The 25,892-nt window shown below is 40.9% G+C and overlaps 2 protein-coding genes and 1 long non-coding RNA gene across 3 annotated transcripts; all 3 read right to left on the bottom strand.

Annotated features, from left to right (window-relative positions):
- Positions 1-7: 7 nt before the first annotated feature.
- LOC306837598 lies at positions 8-1,983 on the bottom strand. The gene is made up of 2 exons (XR_013780980.1): positions 607-1,983; positions 8-562 (listed from the first exon to the last, which is right to left on the bottom strand). It is a non-coding gene; the product is annotated as an uncharacterized lncRNA (long non-coding RNA).
- A 687-nt stretch (positions 1,984-2,670) lies between these two features.
- On the bottom strand, positions 2,671-8,043 carry mmd (monocyte to macrophage differentiation-associated). The gene is made up of 7 exons (XM_079367218.1): positions 7,593-8,043; positions 6,456-6,537; positions 6,204-6,364; positions 5,771-5,845; positions 5,583-5,684; positions 5,340-5,409; positions 2,671-4,910 (listed from the first exon to the last, which is right to left on the bottom strand). The coding sequence occupies exons 1-7, from the start codon at positions 7,625-7,627 to the stop codon at positions 4,707-4,709; spliced, it is 729 nt and encodes a 242-aa protein (XP_079223344.1). The 5' UTR covers positions 7,628-8,043; the 3' UTR covers positions 2,671-4,706.
- A 6,233-nt stretch (positions 8,044-14,276) lies between these two features.
- LOC306838741 (small integral membrane protein 36-like) lies at positions 14,277-14,863 on the bottom strand. The gene has a single exon (XM_079367087.1). It carries the CDS (start codon positions 14,694-14,696, stop codon positions 14,394-14,396), a length of 303 nt encoding a protein of 100 aa, XP_079223213.1. The 5' UTR covers positions 14,697-14,863; the 3' UTR covers positions 14,277-14,393.
- Positions 14,864-25,892: the final 11,029 nt, after the last annotated feature.

The following is a 25,892-nucleotide window of genomic DNA, read 5'->3' as shown; positions in this document are numbered from 1 at the left end:
CCCCCCCTTTATTTCTTTTCTTTGTGAAATCCATCGACTACAAACCAGACTAGAAAATCAAACGTTCATCTTGTCCATATCTGTCTCTTAGCGTCTAAAATTCGAATTATTTCGAAGGCTTTTTTTTTTGTTGGTAACCGCGCAGCTTGTTAAGTCTTGTTTCTTTCTGGGATGAAGTTACGATGAAGGAAGGGAAATCTATAGCTGGGTAATCTTGCTGCTGCTGCTGCTGCCCTGTGTGTGATTCGGTTCCTTGAATGCAGTTGTAGCGTCTCCCTGAGCCTGAGTGATGGACACTGGGAAGCTTTGTTTTATCTTTCTGAAAATGAAAGCTTACTGTGGAGCCTCGCCCTCCCCCCACCCTCCTTACGACCCCCCCCCCTCCTGAATGTTAGCGGCGTTTTCGTTTGTAGAGCAGAATGCAGCGAAGCTTTTTGTCAAAGACGATAAGATTATTGTGACAGATTTGTGTTTTTATGGGCTGATAATGATGTTTCTGATGATGATTCACGTATGGAGGTCAAGAGCCGCTAATATTCAAATTAAATGGTGACGAGTTTGACTGTTTTAAATGCTGGCTTTTGCAGACAGATTTAAGACGACGACGATTTTATTTTCTTCTAAAATGAAGTTACTCGTAGCAGCTTAGCTTAGCTAGTTGTGGGACCAACTTTCCAACCAATGGTGTTTATCTGTTTCATCTAACGCTTTGCAAAAATGGTCCAAAACTTATGGTTTAAACACACTAGGAATTTCTTTTTCATTTTTTTGGGGGGCCTCCAACAGGAGCTCTTTCCTCTCAGCGACTTTGTCGGTTCATTGAGGTATATTTCAAGTGGTTATGAAAGAGCTCACTTCTGTTAAAAAATGTAGCGAACTGCATTTAAAAATCAGCCTCATGCTTAATAAGCTAAAACAAAGAAAATGGTTGTTAAAGCTGAGTTAACTATTTATTTAAACACTCATGGCATGTTTAAAATGATTGCAGTGACGATGCAGTTTTAAGCTAACATGCTAACCTTTGTTTTTTTTGTTAATGTGCACAGAGTAAAAACAAACGGTTCATGATATGGTTATCTCTTGACTTCCATACACCTGAGTTGCGATCTTCTAAATTGAAAGTATTCGTGTTTTCTCTTTTCAGGGAAGTATAGACTGAAAACTGTGGAGAAAACTACAAAAATGTCCTAAAAATAAACCTAAATATCTGAAAGAAAAACACTATCAGCCCATTGAAACAGCAGAAACGGACGAGTTGGTCAGATCTCAGTCCAGGGTTAGTTGATTAACGTGATCCAAAGTTGTGTGTTTGATGTTAAAACCATTCTTTTCTAATCTTTTATTCATGTTTTTTTGCGCTTTAGAGGATGTTTCCTCTCTGCATCCTTTCTGCACAGATGCACTCGAGTGTATACAGGGTTTGTAGAGGAGAGAGGGAAGACTGGAGAGATGCCTGTATGGAGCATCTTTTTTAATATATATATAGAAAAAAAAAAACGTTTATAGGAAAAAGCCAATAATCAATCCACGCGTATCCCAAAATTACCTCACTGTCGAGTGATTTCACTACCTCACCCGGAAACGTTAACCATAATTCGGAGTCTATTCCAGTGCCTTGAATACACTGACTGTTCCCCGGTCTCTCAGCAATGTAAACCTCTCATCTCCAATCAGTCGGCTTCAGATCTGCACTGAAGGGCTTCTTAGTGCATCAAAAATCGATTTACTGCAGCCACACACAGACGACTCTTTTCATTTCTTATTTTGGACATTGCAACAGACTTGTAACCATTGTATTCATGGCAACACCAACGGACTGTTTCAGAGTGTAAAAAAACCCACAACAGAAAGGTGTATTACCCGTTTGTCACGGAATGGATTACATGACATTTATTTGTGCTGTTCAGCCCTCAGCCTCTCCGTCTCTCTGTAATTTGTAGTGTCTAATAAAATCCCAATTCTTATCTGCCGTGTCGTCTTTCTCTGCTCTGCTTTTTTTTTTTAAATAATTTATAAAATCCAGCTGGGAAGTGAAATGATCATCAGAACCTGTTACCAACCACATGAAAAACTGTTGGACAATATGCAAATCCGGCCAAAGATTTAAAGATAATCTCTGATGAGGTTTTCTCATGTTTATATTTATGTTAAGTGCTTTATAATACAGTATGCAAGAAATATCTTTCTGCCAAGGAAACTGAATTATATCTTCTACCTCCAAAACATCCATGACACTTTTTATTTCTGATAATTAATCGGAAATAAACTTTCAAAAAAACGTTTTATTAAAAAGTAGAAGGTAGAAGATGGAGTCAAAACTGGAGAGAGAGAGAGAAAGAAAGTCAGTCTTAGTTTATGATTCTAACAATCCATCACGACGTGAAGTCCCGCCTTCCATCTTGTGATTGGCTTTGTCCCATTTCAGTAGGAAAAACGTCTCGACACCGCAGTCGGATAATCTGGAAGTTCCATTTCATGGAGACTTTAAATTCACTTCAGGTAAGCCTGAGTAGTTTTAAATATTATCGAATAAAATTTGGTGTTACATTGTCAAAAAAGGTTTTTCTTTTAAGTTGTTTCTAAAGGTCAGGGGTCGAGTCAAAGGACGGCTCTCATTTGTTTTTTTGTCCTGAGAGTAAAAGCAAACATGAAAGAAAGAGAGGATCTCTGTTTTTGGGGCATTATCACTTTTTATTTTCACATTAGAAAGGTCTTAATGACAGTGGAGGAGCATTCATGTTATGCAGCACCATTAACAACCAATGGGACAAACAAGAAGCCGTTTCATTTTTCCCCCTGCGAAGGCCAGGATCATGAACAACAACAGAATATTTACAATCCTTACAAAACAGAGTGGTTGAGGAAAACATTCGTCCGTTCAGCTCCGCTAAGAAGACAGACGCAGAGAGAGAAAGTCAGGAACCATCGAGCCAATGAACAAAAAACAAGAAACACGGCTCGTCATAGTGGTTTGAATGGAAATGGAATATGAGACGAGCAGTCAAAAGTCATGCACACGCACACTCGTCTGCACACTGTTCACAGTAATAAGTGGAAAAGTTCATCAATCCGCCTGAGCTGACTTTCTCTTATCTTTCGACTCATTAACAAAAACATTCGGCTCTACACCCCCGGAGATGTGAATGTGGGTATTTACAGCAGCCCACCAGCAGGGGGCGCTAAACACTTACAGAGGAATCTGAAACTGTGGACTCTGGATGAGCATCAGGTTCAAGTATTGAGAAAACAAATGCTTGGAAACGCTTCCAGTGAAAGTGCCCGACATGACAGAAAAACAGAGAAATTAAAAAAAAATAGCATTTTGAAAATGTAGATTGTTTTCACAAAACATAAAAATTAAAGGTAGGGGAGGTAATTTCCTTAAGATACACCAAAGTTTTTGGTTGAAATTGTCTCCATGTCCTGACAGTAATTTAGATCTGATGTGCTCTGAAAAAGGAACGAAGAAGCTCCGTCATCTGTAGCAGCTTTAAGCCTGTAAAAACTTCCACCACTGTCGGATGACGGTTCGTTGTTTCTAAACCAATCATGCCCCTCGACCTCCTGCATGCACGAGCCCACACACAAGGCAATTTGGATTTTTTGGCTTTTGGTTGATATTTGAAAATTCACAAAATGCAAAATGCAAAAAAAAAAAATCTCTCCTCATTCCAATGTATGTGTTCTCTTTTACGTCCTTAATACCTCATTACCTTTTATGGTAGAACAAAAAAAATCATATAAGTATTGCCCAAGTTTTTTAACATTTTGTTAGAAAAACCCCCACTTTTTTTGGCATTTTGAAAATGTTTTACTTATTTACAAAATGTAAAAAAAAAAAAAAAAATTCCTCTAATGAAGTTTGTCTCATGTCCAGCACTTTCATTATCATTTCTCCTGACTCCTTGACTTTTTCCCCCTCGTGCCTGGCCCTGATTGTCAGCATTCAGATACCAAACAGAAAAACCAGAATGCATTAGAGAAAAGAAAAACCTGTGTTGTTGTGAATGAGATGTCATCACTGTAAAAAAAATAAAATAATAATAAACAGTGTTTTTTCAACATGAGCCTTCCTCTCTGACATGCTTCGAGTGGATCACAATGATAAAGAGGGCAAAATGTCTCAGTATTAACATTTGAAACCAAACAGGAAGAAGAGTCAGAATTCACTAATAATTTTATCAAAACTTTGGTCATTTGAGGGACGTTTTTGTTTTCCGTCGGTCAAGTTTTCGTGAAGCTGCTCGTGGGATCTTTGGTTTTTCAATTTCACTGGAAATTTTTTTTTTTTTTTTTTTTTTAGGGAAACGGGTTTATTTTTTTGAAAGCAAAAGTATCCGAAATCGTACAAATGTGTTCCCTTGATATCGACCCCTGCACCTCACTCAGTGACTCAGCGCCTGAATTCCACGTTTGAACTCACAAATGACCCCGACATGGAATGTGTTGTAGTTCAAGCGATACAAAAGACTGCTATCAAATTTCTCAATTACTCCTGATACACCGGGGCTCAGAGCAAAAAGTCGAACCTCCCTCCCTCGCTGTGACTCAAGTTGTAGAAAACAGCTTTTAAAGAAGCCTCGGTTAAATCTGCTCTCCTCCGCGTTACAAAACAGTAAACATTTCCTGGTCGTTGTTTGGTAAACTTTACGGCTGTCGCTGCAGCTTCGGCGGGCGGAGAGGGAGTCGGGCGTGCACGTCGTGCGTCACGACTGGAGGAGAGCGTCGGCGCTGGGGGCCTTGTAGAGGTATTTCCAGATGGCGTAGTAGTGCACAGCAGCAGCCAGCGCCACGAACACGTGCCAGATGGCGTGGGCAAAGGGGATGATGCCGTCGCTCTTGAAGAAGAAAACGCCGAGGCAGTAGATCAGTCCACCGCAGGCCAGCTCCTGGAGCCCGTCAGTGTTGCTCTGAAAGGCAGAAAAAAACAAAAAACGATGACCCCCCCAAGTCCAATCAGCTGATCGAGACAGTGGAATGTGGTGTTTGGAAAAATTAAGTAAAACATTTCACATTTTAGGAAAGACTTAGAAAGGCTGCAATATCCTTTTAAACCACAAGAGGGCAGCACAACTTAGACAGATGTAAAATGTTGAAGCTTCATCCATCCATTATCTAACCACTCACATTCACATCTATAAAACACGTATTTGATTAGTTTTGACTCTGCACTGTGCTACAGGTTTCCTCATGACAGGAGACGGATGACGTTGCATTGGTTTATCAAACTTGACCTCCTCGAGGATTCTCCTGAAACTCCCTGAGGCTGTCCACAAGAAACACTAAGTGAGAGAAGAAGAAGAAGCAGTGCTGTGTGATGAGTGAATATGAATACTAACCATTGATGCCATGACTGAAGCGGGGAAGAATCCCATGGTCAAATAGAAGGCCAGCTCGACGAGTTTATACCTGAGGAAACAGAAACACAACATGGAGAGGGATGAGGAGAATGACAAAGGGCCTCGTTGTTGGGACTGAATGCTCGATTCATTCGGATAAATTCATCCAATCGGCCGCTCGTAGCACAAAGACACACATTGCATCGTGACCCCTGTTTGACCCCAGCCGTGCTCTGAACTCACTTCTCATGGTAGTTGAAGACGTAGGCGGTCCCGGCAGCGGCCATGAGCCACACAAACCAGCGCATGTGTGCCGCCAGCGGGCCCAGCTCGCGCAGGTTCAACCTGAGGACGACAAAAGCAGACGCGTTAACCCTTTCTCTCCCTGCAGCCGCAGTCGCAGGAAGCGCTGCTCGCCGCGTGACACTCACCAAGGCGTGTAGGAGGCAGCGATGAAGAAGTAGATGACCACTCTGTCACACATGTGGAAGCACTGCTCCATAGACCTGAAACAAAGAGCCAGCGGGTTAGTGAGGGTCACTCGGGGAAGAAGATCGGTCGAACGCATCGACTCACACAAGACGTGAAAGGCTCGTTTTCTTTCCCCGTGTTGTACGGAAACTACAGAGGACACGGTTCATCTAAAACCGTGTTGTGGCGGCTGCTCTTGTGATAATGACAGCGTGAGACGCAGCACAGATTTGATGGTACTTGATCTAGTAACAAGTCATGATTGACCTGCTGTAACTGTTTTCTGAAGAGTATCTCTGGTGTTGCTATTCTGGACCAGGTCTCCCTTAAAAAAAGAACCTTCTGGTCCCAATGGGACTGGCCCGGTTTAAAAATCGGGTCTTTGGCGCTCACCTCAGGTGGCTCTTCTTCCAGGTGACGATATGGAACACGGTGGAGACGAGGAAGAGCGCACACAGGCCCATGCCGTACACCAAGGCGGTGATCCTCTCCCAGCCGCTGTCCGACAGGCGATGGAGCAGCGCCATGCCCACGAAGGCCGGCACGATGAGGAGCTGCGGGAAAGAAAGAACCCCGAGGAGCCAATCAGAATGAATCCTGAAGAGGTGATGTCGTGCGCGTTCGAAAGGAAGTCAAAGCACTCACCGCATGAGTGTAGCAGTTTGCAGCGTGCTCGTAGCAGGTGGGCTGGTAGCGGCAGTTAGCAGAGGCCCGTCTGTTCATGAACCTGGAACACACACACACACACACACACACACACACACACACACACACACACACACACACACACACCAAAACGATTCAGTCTGATTCAAAACAGATTCTCACAGACTGCTCGGCTAAATGCATCCAGGATGACTTTTTTTCCCTCTGCATTCAGGTTGTTCACCTGCGAGGGGAAACGCCTCCGATTGGATGCACGACAAGTGGCGGCAAACACGGAACAAGAACTTCCAGATATGAGCGACAAAGACCAGCTCATCGAGCTGAAGTGTCAGAGACGCACGCGACAGATTCAACATGAACAGGAAACACCAAGTTCAGAAAGGACGAGAGACGGTGAGTATGAACGACTGAATGAAGAGGAAGACCACTAAACTTTCAGAGGCTGACAATGACTTACTGACCATTTTCTGATTTTTTTAATTTCATTTTCCTTCCTGTCTGTTTTTCACACTAAACCCCGAATCTGATGAACAGGTCCTTGTACTTTCTGTGCTCAATGACCCAGAAGGCACAACTGACCTGGATTCTTCACCATCTCTCCACACATGAACAAATACCTTTTTTTTTTTTTTTAATTATACGTGCCATAAAAATTAAGGTAACTATTATTTTTACAGTTTAGTAAAAGTACTTTTTACAACTCTACTCGTGAAATAAGAAGAGCTACAGAACAGCTCTAGTACACATATTTATAAAGGATCAAATAATAAATATAAGACACCTTTAAGCATTGGGACTCTGAATACATTCAGACAATTTTAAAGTTATTCAAACTGAGATTTAAAGTTGTTTTTTTTGTAATACACTAGTTGAATAATCATCTTAGTTTTGACATTATTGCTTGCCTTATTTGAGAGAAAAGGAAGCTCACAGTAAAAACAAACCATCCAGAAAGTGAAATGTGACTCCACACCTGAGAGGTAAAAAAAAAAAAACAGGTTTACGTTGACAGACGTGAAGAGAGCTGTCACCTGATTGGTCTGGAGGGATTTTAATCGGACATAAATAGACTTATTAGATCAATACTTGACAGTATATTAGTCAGATTTCACCCACCTCTGGAAGCTGTTGACTCTCTTCATTTCAACCATTTTTACAGCAGGAAGTGGAGAAAAAAACAGCACAAAAGAAGCTAGTAACCCGTTTAACAAAGGGAAGAATAAAACGACGACTTGTCCTCACAGACGAAAGTAAAAAGATGGCCTAGCATTAGCTAACCTTCCGCTAACTTATACTGCAGCAGCTACAAGGCACTGACAGCTATAACGCTCCAACTACAAAGGCACTGTTTTAGCCGCTTTCTCAGTACCATCCTGTATCAAACACCGGCTTTCTACCTCGTTGGTAAATTAAAAAATATCCATGAGCAACAGCGAGAGGCAGACAAAAAAAACCCCCCAAAAAGGCCCCTGCAAGCAAAGCAGCTCCGCCGGCTAATGACGTGCAGCTCCCCCGCTGAGCCGTTCAACAAAATAATGTGATTTTTTTTTTTTCGTTTGTGCCCCACCGCCCAGTGGTAAGATAATGAGCAACAGCAATCTCAGCCAATAAGGAGCAAGATAAGCGATACATTGACCAATGAGGTTTTAGGAGGGGCGGTATCTCGTGGCGGGACTTTACTTGACATTCTGGAAGTGCAAACGTTGAGGGTGTTGCCGTAAACCAACAAATAAACATGTAAATAAATTGCATAGAAATACTTGAACACTGATTTTTTTTCTATTATGAAATAGTCTATAATAATCTCTTACTCTTGTGTGTGTTTGGGAAGTAGTTTCTGTCTGTTGTGATTTTTTTATATAAGATATCGTAAGATTTGCATATTGTACAGCCGGGGCAAAATTGGGTGGGGCAAAATTCACAGCTTAACATTTTTTAAAAAGCAGAAAAAACATTGGTACATTTTCTGAAATACTCTTTTTATTTTTTTGTTTTTCTAATTTATGGTTTAACTTGGCCTTCATATAAACCTTTGAAAGATCTCTGTAACGTCACTCACATTGTCTTTACAGCACAACTGCAGGATTGAGGAAATAAATCTAAATAAACAAATCTAAATAAACGCATTTTGAACAAATAATTCTGCAGAATTAATAATACTGATTATAAACAATTCGGTTGGCCGATGTTATTTTGTTTTTTCAATTCTAATTCTAGTGAATTAAGAAGGAAAAACCTTTGACTCTATCAATAACAACTGATAAATACTTAAATGGTTGCCTTTTTTAAAATATTTTAGTTTGGTCTAATTCTAATGCAATAAGTAATAATAATACAGTAGTCACATATAATACACATGCAGAAAAAGGATTAAAGCGTTCAGACTTAATGTTTAGTTTCATACAGATTGTTCTGCTAAAGCCCCATGTTATATAAGCAGTTTGTCCCCAGTGGAGGATGCAATATATACCACAGTAAGTGTGTCAACAGCTTTACTGTGACTGAACTTAAATCAGGTTTCATCATGTTTTACACTTCAGATATTATGCAGTATTAGGCAAAAGGATACAAAATGATCTTGCAGCAGGTGTCGTGGAAAAAGACATTCAGAAATCTGGTGTTAAGGGTAATAGACGTCGCAGAAGACAAAGTGACATACTGCACAGTGTCACGCTGTAGCAGCTCAGTTACATAATGGCGCTGTAACTTGATCAGGGACTGTCAGATATAACAGAGCCTTTATGTAAGCGCAAAGTTCAATCACGGGGCTTAATGAAGTTCATGCAGTTGCCTGTTAGTGCTGCACACAACCTATAGTCAAAAGAGACCCACTGAACCCTTTTTGAAATGTTCCACAGGCACTTTCTCTTCTCAAACAAAACCATGCTTACACATATAGATATTGTCTGTATCTGAAATGTATAGAAACTGGTGTAAAGCAGATTTAATGAAGCGTTGTAGGTCTTTGAAGCGCTATGAGTGCAAGCAGAAAATGGGATCAATCCAGAAAATGAGTGAAAGTCATTGTCTATGTGTTTCATTTAAAAACAGACAACAGAAGACTGCCAGAGTCAGTGTGTAATTAGAGTGTCTCCCAGTCTGTGTTTTTGTAACTTCAGCTTAAACTTTTAATGTGATACAGAGCTGCAGGTTGTCAGAGCAGCCCAGGATATCGTTCTGTCCTGGCTGTAAACTATCTCTGTCTGTGTCTTTGTCTGTCTGTTTTGGGGGGTGGATGGAGTTTCTCTGGTCTTTGAACTTCACTTTCACCTTGTGCAAGCAGAAGCATCACTTTACATCCAACACTGTCTCTTGAAGAAACATTTTTCAGAAATAGAGAGAAATTATTTGTCTTTATGCTGCAACTAAAACTCCCACAGTTGCACATAAATGACTGACTGTTTCTGACTTTCCAAATTTCTTATTTGGCAAAATTTGAAGCCTGCAAAATTTTAATTATTAACACTATTCATCAAATTAAGACAAAACCTTGGCTTCATCTACAGAAACATAACATACTTCTCTTACTCATTAGGAAAAAGATCCAGATCTTGCATTTCCTGCAAAGCTTGCCCAACCTCAGCTCCTATCCCTCGGCCCTCAGGTGACACATCATTGTGTTTCATATGAAATGTCGGGATGGGCGCGGATGCAGACACATTGGGTTGTATTTATAAAGCCTTAATTGGTCAAATGACACCATATGTTACTTCTTTGTTAAACCCGCCTCAGAGTCATGGCTCAACACGTTCCAGTAATAAGCCAAAGCTCAACATTTCATTAGGTAACACTGCTTTTAGCTTCTCTGCTGCATTCACAGGGAAAACACTTTGCAACAGACATATAAACTTCACAAACCTGTTCCTTTGGGTTTAAAACTGTGTAATTTTATTTTATAGTTTGTATTATTTATTATTATTATATATTATATTATATATTATTATATATTATTTATAGTATTTTTTGGTTGGGTTTTTTTCAGTTGCGATGCCAGGGATGACATTTCAGCACTAAGCAATTAAGTTAACATGAATTATCCAATCCAGCTAACATCCAGTTATTAGCTGTATTAGCCAGAGGTCAGACATGATCGTGTTCTTTGATCCAAACAAATTCTCACAAAAGGATCGATCACCTGTTGACCTTAAATTTAACTTGCAGTTTCCATGATTGAAAGCAATCCTATACTCCAGAGTCCTCCAATGGTGAATGAACTAGAGTTTATATATTGCTTTTCTAGTCTTCTGACTACTCAAAGCAACTACTCCAAGGGTAAATATATGAAACATTTGACACACTGTGAGTATGTCTGAATGAAATGTAAAGGTTAAGTGTAACAAGGGGAGGGGTGTCCTTAGAATGAAGGGAGCTTTATATCCACTCGTGACACAAGGTTAAACAGCTCTGTAATTGGTTTACTGTTTCACGCTAGAAAGCAATTCCTAGTTATCCTCCATGCAGGACAGGCAGGGTATAAACATATGTAACTAAATGAAACCTGTACATTTTGAAAGTGATTGAAAACCTCCTCTTTAGAAAATACCTTCAAAAGAAAAGGCCACAAAATGTCTTATTGACTTTAGAAAACATTTTAGTGCTAAAGTTGATTAATCAGGCTCTTTGTATGTGTATAATTCTGGCTACACACATACTACAAATACACGTCAAACAAAACCGAACTTTATTTTACTGAACTAGAAGCCACTGGATGATGGAACTAGCTACTTAGCCGACAGCTTCAGAAACATCACGTTTCTTTGGTCATATTGGTTAAAGCTTTTAGAAGCATTTAGTTCAGCACACCTTGAAAATTAAAAAAGATGTTCCAGACAAACGTTTAAAAAACATTTGTTCCATTAAGAAGGTTTTCATTGGTTTGTTTACAAAAACAGTTTGGTCACTTGCTAAATGTTTAAGCTAGCAGCCACTTTGTAGCATTGCGAAACTGAAGGCTAAATGCAAGCAACACTTTGTCTTAGAAACTAGCCTCAGTTTAATTTTTACGAATACGTGTGTTTCTTTTTCGGTCAGTTGCACATTAACAATAAATATTATGGGAGAATTTACTGGAATCGTCAATGAACAAAAAAGCAGAAAGCGTTTAAAAATTAAAAGGTATCGCTAGCTGCATGATGCCAATATAATCGAAGTGCTTCAGTATAATTTTAGCCTTTTAAAAGTAGTAATTTTGTCCGGGATAATTCGTCTATTCACCACCTTTTGTGCTAATTTGAGCAAATTCTCTGTGAGGTACCACTAGCCTAATTCATGAACTAGACCCATTGACTGCACATTTCTCAGAAGCAGCAGGATTACTCCGAGTTTCGTCCAAGTTTCTGTTTACTGAACCAGATCTATTTCTGTTGAGGGTTGGCAGCAAACACTGAAATCTGCAGTCTGTTGAATAATCAGGTATTAGGACATATATGGTCTATGTTACAGGCAAGGACTGCTTCAGTTGGCCTTCTAACCTTTCTCTGTAGTTCACATATATATAGTATTTGTACATTTGTTCCTGGAAGGAAGACATTATCAACAGACAAGTAGACTAAGATGGTCATCAACAAACCAAAGATGAGCAAAAAAAATAGCAATCTTAGCATAAATCCAAATGCAAACTTTGATAAAAGTCATTAGAAATATACTTAGGAATTTTATGATTTCAAAATGACTAAAACCCCGTTGCATTGACACAAATTTTATTGTTGTAATAATAAAATATAATGTTATATATTGGTTAATCGAACTTGAAGAAGAAGTCGCCAATTGTCCCAGTGCCTAGGATCAAATTCCCTAGTGGCTTCAGGGATTCGAGGACTTGAGGTCCTGAACTCACTGGTAGTGAGGACATTTGAAAAGCTCAACAAAAAGAGCTCGTCAGAGACATAGAATCCTCTACAGGTTGGTTATAGTAGCAAAATGAGGTTCATGATGCTATTTTGAATCTTCTCAATATGCTTTTAAACCACCTTGAAGGGTCACAGAAACATTCACATCTTCAAACTGCTCTCTTATTCTAACCTGTGTCCTGGCGTTGTTGGGTGGATGTTAGACTTTCTTGTAAACAGATCTGAGTGTGAGAGCAAACAGCTTTGTGTTCTCCTCCTCTGGTTCCCCACGGGGCCGTGTACTGTCACCTATTCTGTAAATTGTGATCAAAGCAGAAGTTCCCAGACGACAGAGTCATAGTTAGTCTGTTAAAGAGGGAGGACACAGCACCTGGAACAGTGGCGGATGGTTTTATTGAGTCGTACGATAACTCCTTTTCGAAATTTAAAGACAATAAAATCAAGGACATGTGCAAGTATTTTTTTGGAAGTAAGCACTTTGGTATTGTAATGTCCAACAGGCTAACATTCAGTGAGAACACAGAAGCCGTCTGTATGAAAGCATCTTTTCCGTACGCTAAACTGACTTGGTGTATGTAGTAAACTCACAAAACTTTTCTATAACTCTATGATGGAGTCTGTCCTCACCTTTGGCTTTGGTTATCCATCAGCAGGAGACAACAAAAGGTTGCAACACATCATTATTGTTGCAAGTAAAATCATTGGGAATAAATAAACTGATCCGTCGCTCACCTTCAGAAAGAGAGCTGCAGCTAAGACTTGTGGCGTCTTCCAGTGTCCTCAACATACCCTACTTGGTGAGGTTGAGCTTCTGTCCTCAGGTAAGTCGAACAGGTTGAAAAATTATTTATAACTCAGTCCATCGGAAGACTGAACCCCCCGATGACTGAAGAGTTTTATTCTGGTTTAAATGATGGTTTTATGATACATTCTCGTATTTAATGCTGTTCACAGAGTATGTAGTGTCTGTTGTCTCAGTCTATGCGCCTGTGTATACAGGATTTTTGTTTTAACCTGGCTGCAAAACCGATTTCCCCTTGGAGACAATTAAGTCAACAGGTTATTATCAGTCAGTGTAGGTGAAGTGATTAAAGACATGTACATCTAAAAAGAAAATTGGTTGACATTTCAGATCAGGAGCTTAAACCCATTCCGACTGCAGCTTCGACAACCACATCCATGCTCACCAGGGTTCCTCGGGTTATGCAAGAGGTGACTGTCCGACCAGACTTAACCAAATGTTGAACCCTAATCCTTGAATTGCAGCCAATTGTGAGCTATCAAGCTTTGATTTAGTGGAGTAGTTAAGGTAGAGGTAATAGTGTTATCTTTATATTGGAGAAAAGCAATAAAGTCCAGAGGTGTTAACGTAGGACGAGGGAGTTTCTTCTGACTTTGAAGACACTCAATATCAGACAAAATGGAAGAATTACATATGTCAAGACTTGAACAAAGTTTTCACTATACTGCAGTCCTCTGTATGTTTCACTGAACCTAACCTTAATCCGAAAACCTCGCCCACACTCAGCTTCACAGTGCAACACAACAGAAATGGCCTCTTTAGTCCCTGTGCTTTATCAGTCCTGACATTTCCTCTCCTCGGCAGACTGCAGGCTTTGGCTTGAGATCCTCGAGCTAAAGAAGGATTTCAGTTGCGTAGACGCAGAATTTAAAGGGGAATTCATGTTCTGTAGGGCCTACAGGGTGAGAGTGTTATTCCAATATGCAAAGGATCCTGCAAAAATATGATAAAGCTATGCCAAGGTGAGATTGGTCAAAACTTTCGGTAAGCATACCTGTTTAGTCTTTGGGGCAATTGCATTCAAACTGTATCTGTGTTTTTAAGCTGCAAGGTAAAGTAATCTCCTGCAACAATTTCAGGCATTTTTGTTGTACCTATTAGTAATAGAATCGCAGAATTAACCTTTAAGACAAAACTTACCGTGCAAGTCTGATTCTGTGTAGTTCAAATCCAAGCATTGTTTCAGAGGACAAAAATATAATATAGAAATGCAAAAAGTACAAAAAAGATTTAGGTATATACAAAAAGTGAGTCACTGAGTCTTAATTAGACCATCGTGCTTTTCTTCTCCCTGAAGTCCGAGTGTGTCGGCTCGTGGTAGGTCGTGATCATGTTGGCCGCGTCCCACCGTGCCACCGGTGCCGGAGAGCTCTGCATCACCACCAACCTGATGGGAGACTGAGTTGGCTGCGGGTCAGGGGCGTACTCCTTCGTTGGATCTTTGCCCCGGCAGTCGTACATGATACACGATATAAGGAAGACCAGGAGCAAGATAACGTAGCTGGCAATGAGGATGCAAAGGTTCAAAGTGACGGGGTCGATCTCCTGGTAGTTTTCCAGAAAGCCCATGGTGCCTCCAACATGCTGGGCGGCCCTGAGGCCCGGGAGAAGAAGCAGAGGCCTCGGAAGACGGAAGAGTTGGAACAATCGACGGCAGCGAAGAACTGAGAACCAGCCTGGTGACAGCAGCTCTTTCCCCCTCTCTATCTATCCTCCCCCCCTCCTTACACCCTCTCTGCCTCGCTTCTGCCTCTCACCTCTCGCTTTCAGATGAGCGCCGTGGATACGTGGCTTTGTGGTATAAAAATACTTTAATCCATGCCACTCCTCCAACCTTGGGCTTCTGCGATCAATGGCTCTCTTTAATAACTTAAGCTTCAGTTGCAACTAACCGAACAGATTCTGTGTTATATCATCCGCAAGCAAGTGAACATTAATTACTGTGTGATGTTTTTGAGTGCATGTGTTTCTCTGTGTATGTGTGTGTGCGTGTGTATATGGTGTAATCTTAATCTTGATTGTGAGTGGGGATTGACGAAGGAAGCCATCTGGCCTAATAGAGGCCAGGCAGAGCGGCTAAAGAGCCACTCAGAAACATGCTAACATGCGTGCGTGAGATTTAATAAAGTACAAAAACAGGTTATAAAAAATCCCTTAAATCTGTGACCTCATGTAATTTTTTTTTTTTGGCAAACATGTAAAATGTGCAGATTACAGCAGCCATCTTCTAGTGTGTGTTGCTCCTCTGTGCACCTCAGTCACCAGGGAATCAGAGACGGGATTATCACAGTGATCAGCAGCAAACTCCTCGGGTGTGTAATCCCCGCTGATGCATGACAATACACACAACGTATGCATGAAGGAAGCATGATCGTTTAGGTTTGCAAAAAAAAAAAAGTGCATGTAGGGGGAAAAGTGATGATTTAAGCTCTAGTTTCAGATGGTTCAACAGGTTATAAGAAGCCTCTCTTGTGGCGATGTTATTTGAGATTGTTGTGAAACAGCAGAGGGCAGCACTGAGCAATGTTTGCAGGGGGAGAGGAATAAGAAGAAGCAGGACTGGAGGTTGAACTTTGACCCAGACAAACACTCCAGGAGAGAGGGAGGAGGAGTAAAGAGCAGGAATGAAGCAAGAATTCATGTTGACATTCTGACATGGAATAAAAAAGGCACTGTTTTCTTGAAGAGTGGGCAGATAAAGCGTCCTATTGCACAGTAATCTAACCATAACGTCTGTATGCACCTGACGTGAGGTTATAAAAGTGAAAGACAGGAAGTGGAGTTTTGGCTCCAAAGTCAATTAATGAAAAAAATCATTATAAAAAAGTGTCATTGAATTAAATTATGAAACAGATCAAAATGCATTTTGGAAATGCATAAATAGAAAGATAACATATTCCAAAAGTGCAGATATTAAATCATGTGTGATTCAAACATTTACAATACGTTGGCCAAGAAAGACAATGAGTCCTTATCAGGCTTCAAATTAAATATATATATATATATATAAAAAAAATATATATACAACAACTTAAACGTGCTCCACCTGACAGGCTGAAAAAGTCATCCCTTTATTGGACCCAATCTCATTTGTTATCTTCTCCATTAACTTTATCACCAACATCCAGTTCTGCTTGGCGCCCCCTGTGGGCTGGAGGACCTCTGTTGTGACGGATTTGGATATCAGCTAATGCAGTGTTGTTCCTGTTAGTTTTCTGGGTTCGTTGTTTTGGTCTTGCATTGTTTATGCATTTTTATTATTTTATCCTTCTGCAGCTTTTTTAAAATGATCTTGCATCTTATTTAGGCGCTCTTCTTTTTATCCATCAGGTTGGCGATACAGGACTTCGACCTGGCAGAGGCCACAAGAGCGTCTCCTCCTCATCTCTTAAAACATTTCAACATCGACTCTTGTATTGGCTGCTATGCTCCCGCTATGTGCAACTGTTTCTGCAGAAATCTGTTCCTGCTCATCAAACTAAGTCGGTCATGATGTTTTCTGCCTCGTGTGTCACAATTGGGGCGGGCTGCAGATGTACAGAATGACCTCACTCCTCTCGCCAAGTTAAGTCTGTAATCCCTGTGTGTGTGTTTGTGTGTGTTTGTTCACGAAACCAATGTTATAGAGAAAAGGCTTGACCCCGATCCTGCCTGACCCCATGTTCAGCTCCTGTAGCCTCATGTTGAGCATCGCTCCAAGAACTCAACATACAGTGACCTTTGACCTCTGATGAATCATCTGTCGCATAACAACAACGACCTCTGAGCATCATCCCCCCCCCCCCGGTCCGGGACGCAAACATCTGGATGAGTGTATCACTTTGAATGTTTCCTCAGCACATGTCAGTGATCACTCTGTCGTTTGAAACAGGAATATAAAAAACGGATTTACAGAACAAAAATCTGGATTATCTGCCATAAGAGGGGGGGTTATTGTCTCACATCCATAAATGAGGATATGTGACATTTTCAAATTCAGATTCAGCCTTGCATTTTACCCCTGCAAACATGATGTAGAGCCCAGAAACATGTGCACAGAACCAACAAAAGAATGTTACCCAATAAGAGAGCAGAGCTGAACATCTGGTTTTTCGAATTTAAATGTAAGTACCGAGCCTGCCAGCAGGGGGGGACAACAGGGTCGGTTTTCCTGTGTCAGAGAGGGGCTGCTAAAATCACAGAGAATAACTTTTTTTTTTAATTTGTTTGCACATTTTATTTCATTTAAACAAATACAAGTAAATACAACATCACATACATGAAATATAATCTCAAATGTTGTATGTCCATCCTGCATCCATTTATTTATTTATCTACAACTAAATCTACATGAAACAAATCACAAGGGCAATCTGAACTCTGACAAGGAGTCTTTCTTTTCTTTAGCTTATGTAATTGTTTGAAACATACCAGCTCATAGGTTGCTTTGTGGACATGCAAAAGAATGAAAAGTTTACTAAAAATAACAATAATGTATTTGTATTGTGACATAAAAAACAACTAACTCTTGTGAGACTTCAAAGTAAGTCTTGAGCAGACAAAGCAAAGCGTCGGACGGTGTGTACCTGGACGGTTTGAGCAAAGATTTAGAGCTCTGAAAACAGCAGTGAGCCGGAGGAAGAGTGGCGTTTCTGTCCTGGGGGGATGTTTGTGTTTTGGCAGACTCGGGGAATGATTAGCTCAGAGGATGTAATCGGTTTGTCTGTGCGTTTGTCTTTGTGTATAACAGGCCTCTTGGGTGGAGTTTCTCCTGCCCGTATCTGGGAGATAGATCTTTCCGAGCGCCAGACTTTGGTGCCATGCAGTCCGAGCGCCTTGCAGGGACCTGAAGACAGACAGGAGGAGCGATGCGAGGAGGAGGAGGAGGAGGAAGTGTTGCTTAATCCTCCAGAAGACAATCAGGGTGCGTTTATATTCTTCATCTGTTTTTGCAGGCATAAAGCTGCAACAGGTTGTTGGTTCATTTTCGCAGTGTGAGAGACTTAAGTGTCAGATCAGACACATCCTGACCTCACCTCTGCACTCACACCATCAAACAGAAGAAAAAAAATGAAGAGCAACAAACCTGGATGATAAGATACAGTAGAATCAAAATTGTGATTAATGGCGAGGGTTGGTGTTAAAGAGTGGCACACGCAAAATAAGAACAGACGAGAGGAGAGCTACAAGACAAAGCAATAGTTGCAGTAGTAGGGTTAGGGTTAGCAACCAACTGGTTTGGTCCAGAGGATTTTGTCCAGGCCCCCCATCCCCCCACCCCCCACCTCGTTCCTGTGCTGACTCACACGTTTGTATTTCTGTGATTAGTGTCCAACTTTTGACAAATATGCTCATCGGCTCGTATGTCAATGGAGCGTTTGACCTCTTCACGGCTCCAAGTCAACCCACAACTCATGTCGTCAGAAGCAGAGGCGCTGCTTGTCAACAGGTGAGGCAGCCAACTGCTCGGGGGCCCCAGACCCGTAGAGGGGCCCCTGAGGGTTAACAAACCTTAAAACGAAAGCAGTAGCTCAAAATGTGCACATTTTTGCTTGACACTAGAAAACCAACCGGCCCCATCTGACTCCACCTTGTTGCACCACTAAGTATTGATTCTGTTATTTCTGTGATAGCAGAAGTTTGTCAATGAGAGTCCCCGAAGAGTCAAAAAAAGGGAGACTTATCGGTCTGGACGAGAAGAAAGAGAGAGAAAGGAAGGTAAGACTGAGGAAAGTGGAGCTGAAGCATAGTAGTTACATGAGCTGATATTTCATTACCAGTCAACTTGCTTATAGAGAATGCTAATGGCCAACACTGTAAATGCTACTTTTTGAATAATGCTGATCATATCAGATATTTTATGAACACTGGTTGGGGGTATAACTTTCTGACATATTTTTTTAAATACATTTTCTGAGAGATAAATGTTGCCATTAATTTAAAACTGATGTGACTCCACAAGAGTAACCCAATTTATTTTGGCACCATGGTATCTGTGGGGAATAAAGTTGTGAAAATATGGAATCAAACCAAAAACTCAGATTGAAAGATTTTAAATAAGTCCTTAGTCACGGTTACACAACAAAACGTTTCATGTTTCATTCATTGTTGTTCTTTCAAACTGGATCCGATCCCGTCTCCCTCTCTGGGCCGGAGGGGAATATTGAGTTCAATCTGAACTGGTTTGTAGGTCAGAGGTCTCTGGGAGGAGGGAGGAGATGTGGAAAACGTGATCCTTCGTCTCCTCGTCCTGTCTTCAGAGACGTTCCATGAGGTCAGAGACGAGGTGCTGTTACACAAGCAGGAGACAGCTGAGAGGAGCTCCTGCTGCTCCGCTGATGGACGCTCAGAGTCTGAGCCGCAGGGCAAGACACAAAATCTAAGACTTGGCCTATTTAATAAAAAAAAAAAGCCAGTCTTCAAAAATACATATCAAACTGAAGCAGAGATAATCCTTTTTTTTTTTTTTTTTTTTAAGAATAACCAAGCAGCCACCTCCAGGGTTGAGAAGTGACGCCAACACTTAAAGGACAACAACTGCAATTCTTTAAGTGACCACTTGAGACTGGCACCAAATGTGAGCCAATCTCCATATTGTCCCGTTACAGCACTGCATATTGTTATCATCATGAAAACACTAACTGAGACCAGATTGCTTAAAGACCGACAGAAGACCAAGATGAATGTTTTGCTGCTCTGAATCTGATCAAACATAGTTGGCCGTGTTGACTCATTCACTCTCGTCCTCTTTGAAGAATACAACAGATAAAAGAAATGAGAGGAAAGTCAAACATGCTCATGATAAAGTAGAGAGCTTCTTTACTCTGTTACATTAGTTAATTTCTCTGCACACATGTCTTCTGTTCCTCCACATCAAACAGAGGCTCATACATAAAACTAATGTGAACTGTGCCGGGTCGTCATGGGCCTGTAAGTTGTTGGTGGTTCAGCTGGAGGTTGAGTGACAGACTGCAGGGTCCTCGTGGAGAGGAAACCCTGAACTCTGGGAGGAGCTGGTTCCCACACCCAGAAGAAGAGACGTTCAAACACAAACAGTCCGCAACATTCAGGAAGGAAAGGACTCTCTTTATCAGATCTGCGAGACCCTCGAGCCTGTCCATCACCCGCTGATGTCTGACAGCTGAGGCCACGCCCCTCTCTCCACTCGTCTTCTTCTAACACACCGTAGTCCTCCCTTTTTTCCCTTCAAATCTTTTTATTGTACTTATTTATCTTCTTTTTTTCATTCCTCCACATATTTTTTTCATTAATTTATTCTCGTCCTTGTTGTTCTTCTAATTCTTCGTCTTCTTCTTTTTCTCCTTCTACACAAAGTTGCTCCTTCCTCTTTTTCGTTTTTTGCAACTTTGATGTGGAAACAGCTTAACTCATAAATGACGTCACTAAAAACGTTCACGCGAAGGAATGAATGAATTAGAACACACCATAATGTAGCATCATTAAACGCAAGCAGCAGCTGCAGTTAGCTTTGTCCTGCTTTGTTGTGTTAGCAGGCTAATGTTAGCACACGTTGGCAAACTCATAACTTCATATTGCACTTTAATTGACACAAAATGACAGTGATCTAAAGACGCTTATGCAAACCTCCAAATAACCAGTGAGTATATTCTTCTTCTTCTCTTGACTAAAGCAGCTTTTATACTCAAGGCCGCCCCGTCTTGTCTCATGCACTTATTGTCGACAGTCATGACTCAGGGAGACTTTTACACAGGATGTTCTTGATTTCCGCTTTCTTCCTTTAAACACTTTAAGTAACTTTTCTGACTTTTCAGACGTCATGATTGTAACACATCATGACCAATCAGCAGTCTTTCTCAGAGTAATCGACGACCAAACTTCATGCACATGTTGTTTGCATTAGCATAACTGACGCCGCAGCTGCCATTGACGTCACCTCTGTAATACTTGTGGAGAGTGAGGATGGAAGCACAGAAATACACTCATCATGATGTGTGAATGAAGCAGTGTTGTAACCCTGGCTGCGTGAACAACACGGGTTAATGAATGAGAAATAAATGTTTTCAGATCAGCGCTTTAAAAATCCAGGATACATGCAGGTTAAGGAGGAAAGCTGACATTTTGAATAAAAGGCTGTATTATTTACTCTTAACTAGAACATGTGCAAAGTTTCCAAAGTCAACACAAACCCATATGGAGGATTATAATTTAGTGCAAATGATCCTCCTCTCTGCAGGGACATAAATCGACATGATTGATGACAGAAGTTGTGTGTGTCCTCCAGCTGTGTTTCAGCCGGCGTGTCTTAAAGCGTTTCACATTCACACCCAATCTATACCAGCGGGGAGCAGTTAAACCTCCTCCTCGCCATTGTCTCATGTACGTCATCACAGCAGCCTGTTCGCTTCTTCCCAGGCGGCGCGCAGAGGAATGTACACAGCTGATAAATCCACAGCTCCCATCACAACACTCCCAACCCCCACATGGCTGCATACACACTGTGACTCAGGAGAGTAAAGGGGGGGGGGATGGTGGGGGTCCACTGTTGCACCAGTGGGCCACAGCTATGATTTAAAAGACGATCCAAGAAGAAACCACAAAGACCACAAAGTCTGCCTTAATAAAAACACTCTGATTTGATTGGATGTTCAGGGAGAGGCCTCATCTCCATTAGAAAGGCAAAGCGTGACGCTGTAACTAAAACTTTGTTGGGAACAGATGTGCTATCATGAGATTATTATTATTTTTTTCTTATCAGATTTGGGAGTTGGCACTTTTTGAGCAGAACTTCGACGAGCTCCAGGTCACGAAACTTTATTGTAGATCAGGGCAGAAAAACCACGCAGGGTCCAGAGGTTTGCCCAGAGAGCCCCGGAGGTTTTTACACGATGTACAGCTTCACAGAGGGGCTCCGCTCAGCTGTTCAAATGAAAAGGAAACCAAGTGCTGTGAAGAATCCACTTCCCATGACATCATTGTGTTTGTTAAATGACCTCGGCGGGCATGTCAGACACACCTTCTCATTTCCTCCCTCAGCCTCTCAAATTATTTACTCAATTTACAGACGTCAGAAAAACAGTCCTTGAAAGACGAAATGAGAAACTGAAAGCCAACAAATCTCACTTTTTAATCACAGAAAGACATTCAAGGTTCACTGGAGATGCTCTACATACTTATTACTTCTCCCATCAACTGTAATCCTTCATCTCTGTCCCAAAATCACTCTTTTTTTATCATTTATGAAACAGCTCTACTTTTATGGAAGTAAAAAATCTATTTATTCTGAATAGAATCAAAGCTGTCTGATACTTGTGCATGCACTCTGACTTTGACGTAGCCTACATACAATTTTTCAACTTTCTTCTTTTATACAGTGATTGCATTGTGGCGCCGACACTTCTACCTTCTGCTGAGGTAAATGAATGAGTTTGTTCAATAAATGTGCAGTTTTTGGATGATGTAGATTTCACCCTGAAGAAACCAGCATGAAACCAAAACAAACCAGCGGACAAAAATTGTCCTCAGCTTTTCACTAAAATTTCTTTTGCAGAAATGACTGTTGATCATAAATGTTGAAGTGTGTTTTGAATGTTTGTAAATCAAGATGTCTCATTGTCGTGAGATTAAAACTCGGGTTGCTCCACTTAAGGTTGCTGAGTCATTATCTGCAGATTAAAGTGACCCATTTTTTCCGATCGTGAAATGTGGCTGCTGACACAGTAACATACTTTTTACAGATGTCTTTTTGAACAAATCAGTGGATAAAGAAATGAATGCAATACAGGGCAGAGAAAACATCACAGAACAGATTTGATGCAGATTCTCCTTTTTTTAATATCATCCGCAGTTTTTTTTTTTTCTTATAATTTTATGGAAATATTATCAGATGTATTCCATCCATCTTAAACACCTCACAAATGAAGAGGATTACCAGAACAGGCTGACACACTGACCATGTATGCAACCTTCCCTGAACCGCAACATACGTGCGTCAGAAGAGTCGAAACCAATCACAGTCGTGGAAAAGGACAAACAAACTGGCTGAAAAAAACCAAACAACTGGTCCTGATTTCTTCACACACATGGACGTAATCATTCTTGTTTGATGGGACTGACAGCTGGGTGTTAACTTTCCTGTTTTTTCTGACGTCCTTTTTTGTTTTCTTCGATTGTTGACCATAAACTTTAAACTGGAGAAAAAGGATTCAGATGTGCAACAGTCAATAAAACTATAAAACATATATTCGACAACTGTTTCTGCTAAAAGCATGTATTGAACAATCTTTCTGTGTATGTAACTGCATCAGTTATGTGGGACATGAACAGCTTTTTTTATGGCATACAAACTGTACTGTGTCAATAACCGGTAGATGAAAAGCTTTTAAGGGCTTTATTCTCTAAATCACTGTTTTAAAGGAGAAAAAGGATATAAATGTCAATTTCTGTAACAATATGAACGCCTGGGAATCCCCAAGGAGGAACTGGAAAACATTGCTGGAGAGAGGGAAGTCTTGGTTGTCCAACAGCGCCTGCTGCCTCGGATCAGTGGAGGAACATGGATGGATTATGAAAGTCTTTGGTTTGATTAGGTAGTGATTGGTTGGACCAGAGCAAGAAGCAACAAAACATGAATACATCAAATGGAATTCCCAAATATGGCCACCGCCATCTCCGGACTTCAAATCACTCCTTCAGAAACGATGCGTGATTTTACTCAGCTGATGTATTTCGTGGTACCAATTACAGGGAAATACAAACGTAACGGAACATCGAAAAACTTAGGAAGCACAACTCTTTGTTGTCATGGATACAGTCTGCTGAAAAGCTCTTCCAAAAATCTCTCGAGTGTTAGTTTTCATTTCCCATCTCCATCTCCTGATCCCAACAGTTTGCCTTCCCTCCGAGAATACCTCGCGTGACCTCACGCTTTGGCCCTTTTGTTAGAACGGATCTTATCAACACAATATTTGTTCCTTCTCCAGCTTTAGGGGCAGAATAGTGTTCACAATCAGGCAACCTGAGCCAGGTTTAACAAAACAAACCTTTCAGGGGGAAAAAAATAGCTTCTCCTAGTTCATTGAAGGAAATGACCTTTTAATCCCGTCAGCTGGTCAGAAGCTGTCAGCTCAGGTCTGATTCCTCTCTAGTGTATGATCAACGTGTTCCTGGTTTTCTGTCCTTCTGGATACCATTCTGAAATACAAACGTTCTTCTTTTCTTTCTTGTTATAGATTTGATTCCCTCTTTGTTGTTGCGCTTTCTTTCCTTCTTTCTTTTTTTCAACAAACATTTCGACATCCGTCTTCGATTGCTTATTTTTTCCTGCTCTTTCCCGAGTTCCTTTTTGTTTTGCTTCCTTCATTATTTCTCTTCCATCTTTTCTGCTTGATTCGTTTCTTCTTCTTTCTTTTGCTTCCTTTCTCCTCCCTTGCTCCTTTACTAAAGTTGCTATCCGTTCCTTTATTCTCCTAACTATATTACCACTTTTCTTCCTTCCTTTTCTCCGGCCTCTTGTTTATTTATTTTTTCTTCCCTCCTTTTCCCAAAGCTTTCCTTATTTCATTTCTCCCTTTGGTCCTCATCTGATCTGCAAATCCATAAAACCGGACAGTTTTAACCCAACAACAATCCCATCACAGCTTTGATTGTTGATATTGTCAGACTGTTTAACCTCTCTTTAAATTGGACTTGAGTTGTTGTCCTTTAGTTTATTACCTGTTGTGGAAATGCATCCTTCTTGTTTATTGATAAACTCACCCGGCAGCGTGGCTCAGCCTGGAATGACAACCACGTGAAGCACAAAGTGACGCACGCAGCCCCTGCAGGAGGTGCCAGCCGTGTGTAAAGAGGCTAAAGACGCTGGCAGAGAACACCTGTCAAACTTCATATCAAGTCACCCGTTTTTCCAGCTTCAGTCTGTCTCCATCTAACCCGAGACGCAGGCAGGCGACGCCTTGCGGTGTCACATATCTCATAAAAAGTGTTCCTGATCCGATCTCGGCCTATAGCTGATGGCGTGCGGCGGTGGTGATCTCCCAAAAGTGTGTTGGAGGTTCTCCTCTGACGCAAAGAAAACCATTTAGTTGTAGTGTCTGGTGTCACATAGCAACGCAAATGCTGCCTATAAATACACTTCCACGTCCAGACTATTTTAAACCCAACAGGGTCAAACTGGAGAGTTCAACTTCCTTTTACCACGGAGAATTTATATCCTGAAAAGTTGAATCATGTGGACAACCTGGCAGTGGAACGAGCTGATAATGGTTTGGACTAAACACTATATAAACATGATGAGGTGTGGCCAAAAAACTACAGATGAGGAAAACAAACCAACTGGAAATAGATGGAAAAAGCGCCAATTCAGCCAAGTGACAAGACGTAAAGAAAACCCCAAGATCTTCTGACTTGCATTAGATGCTGTTCATCATTTGTGATTGGTTCGATTTTTAAATGGCACCACTGCTTATATCTAATACAATTGAAAGGAGAAAAGAAAAGAAAATTGTAGGAATATTGTTCTAGTTTTTCTCAATTTTTTTTTTGTTATCTTACTTGAATCGTAATGTTGAATTTAATTCTGGAAAATCCTGCAAATTCACGTAATTCCAGGTCTTGACATAAAGACGCCTGACTGATGGTGTTACACTGATTATAGTTGGGGGAACTAAAAGTTGGTCTGAGCACAGATTTGTTTACATTTTCAACCAACGCTTTGAGTTAGCTGTTAAATGTTTGCACCCATTAAACCGTTTTAATGAGGTCTTATTTATTCATTTTTTACCATTGTTATGTCTGTAAGTCTTCTTC

Source organism: Symphodus melops (genome assembly GCF_947650265.1).
Source record: "Symphodus melops genome assembly, chromosome: 17".
Taxonomy (NCBI): domain Eukaryota; kingdom Metazoa; phylum Chordata; class Actinopteri; order Labriformes; family Labridae; genus Symphodus; species Symphodus melops.
The sequence above is the reverse complement of the archived record's forward strand: the minus strand, read 5'-3'. Positions and strand labels throughout refer to the sequence as shown.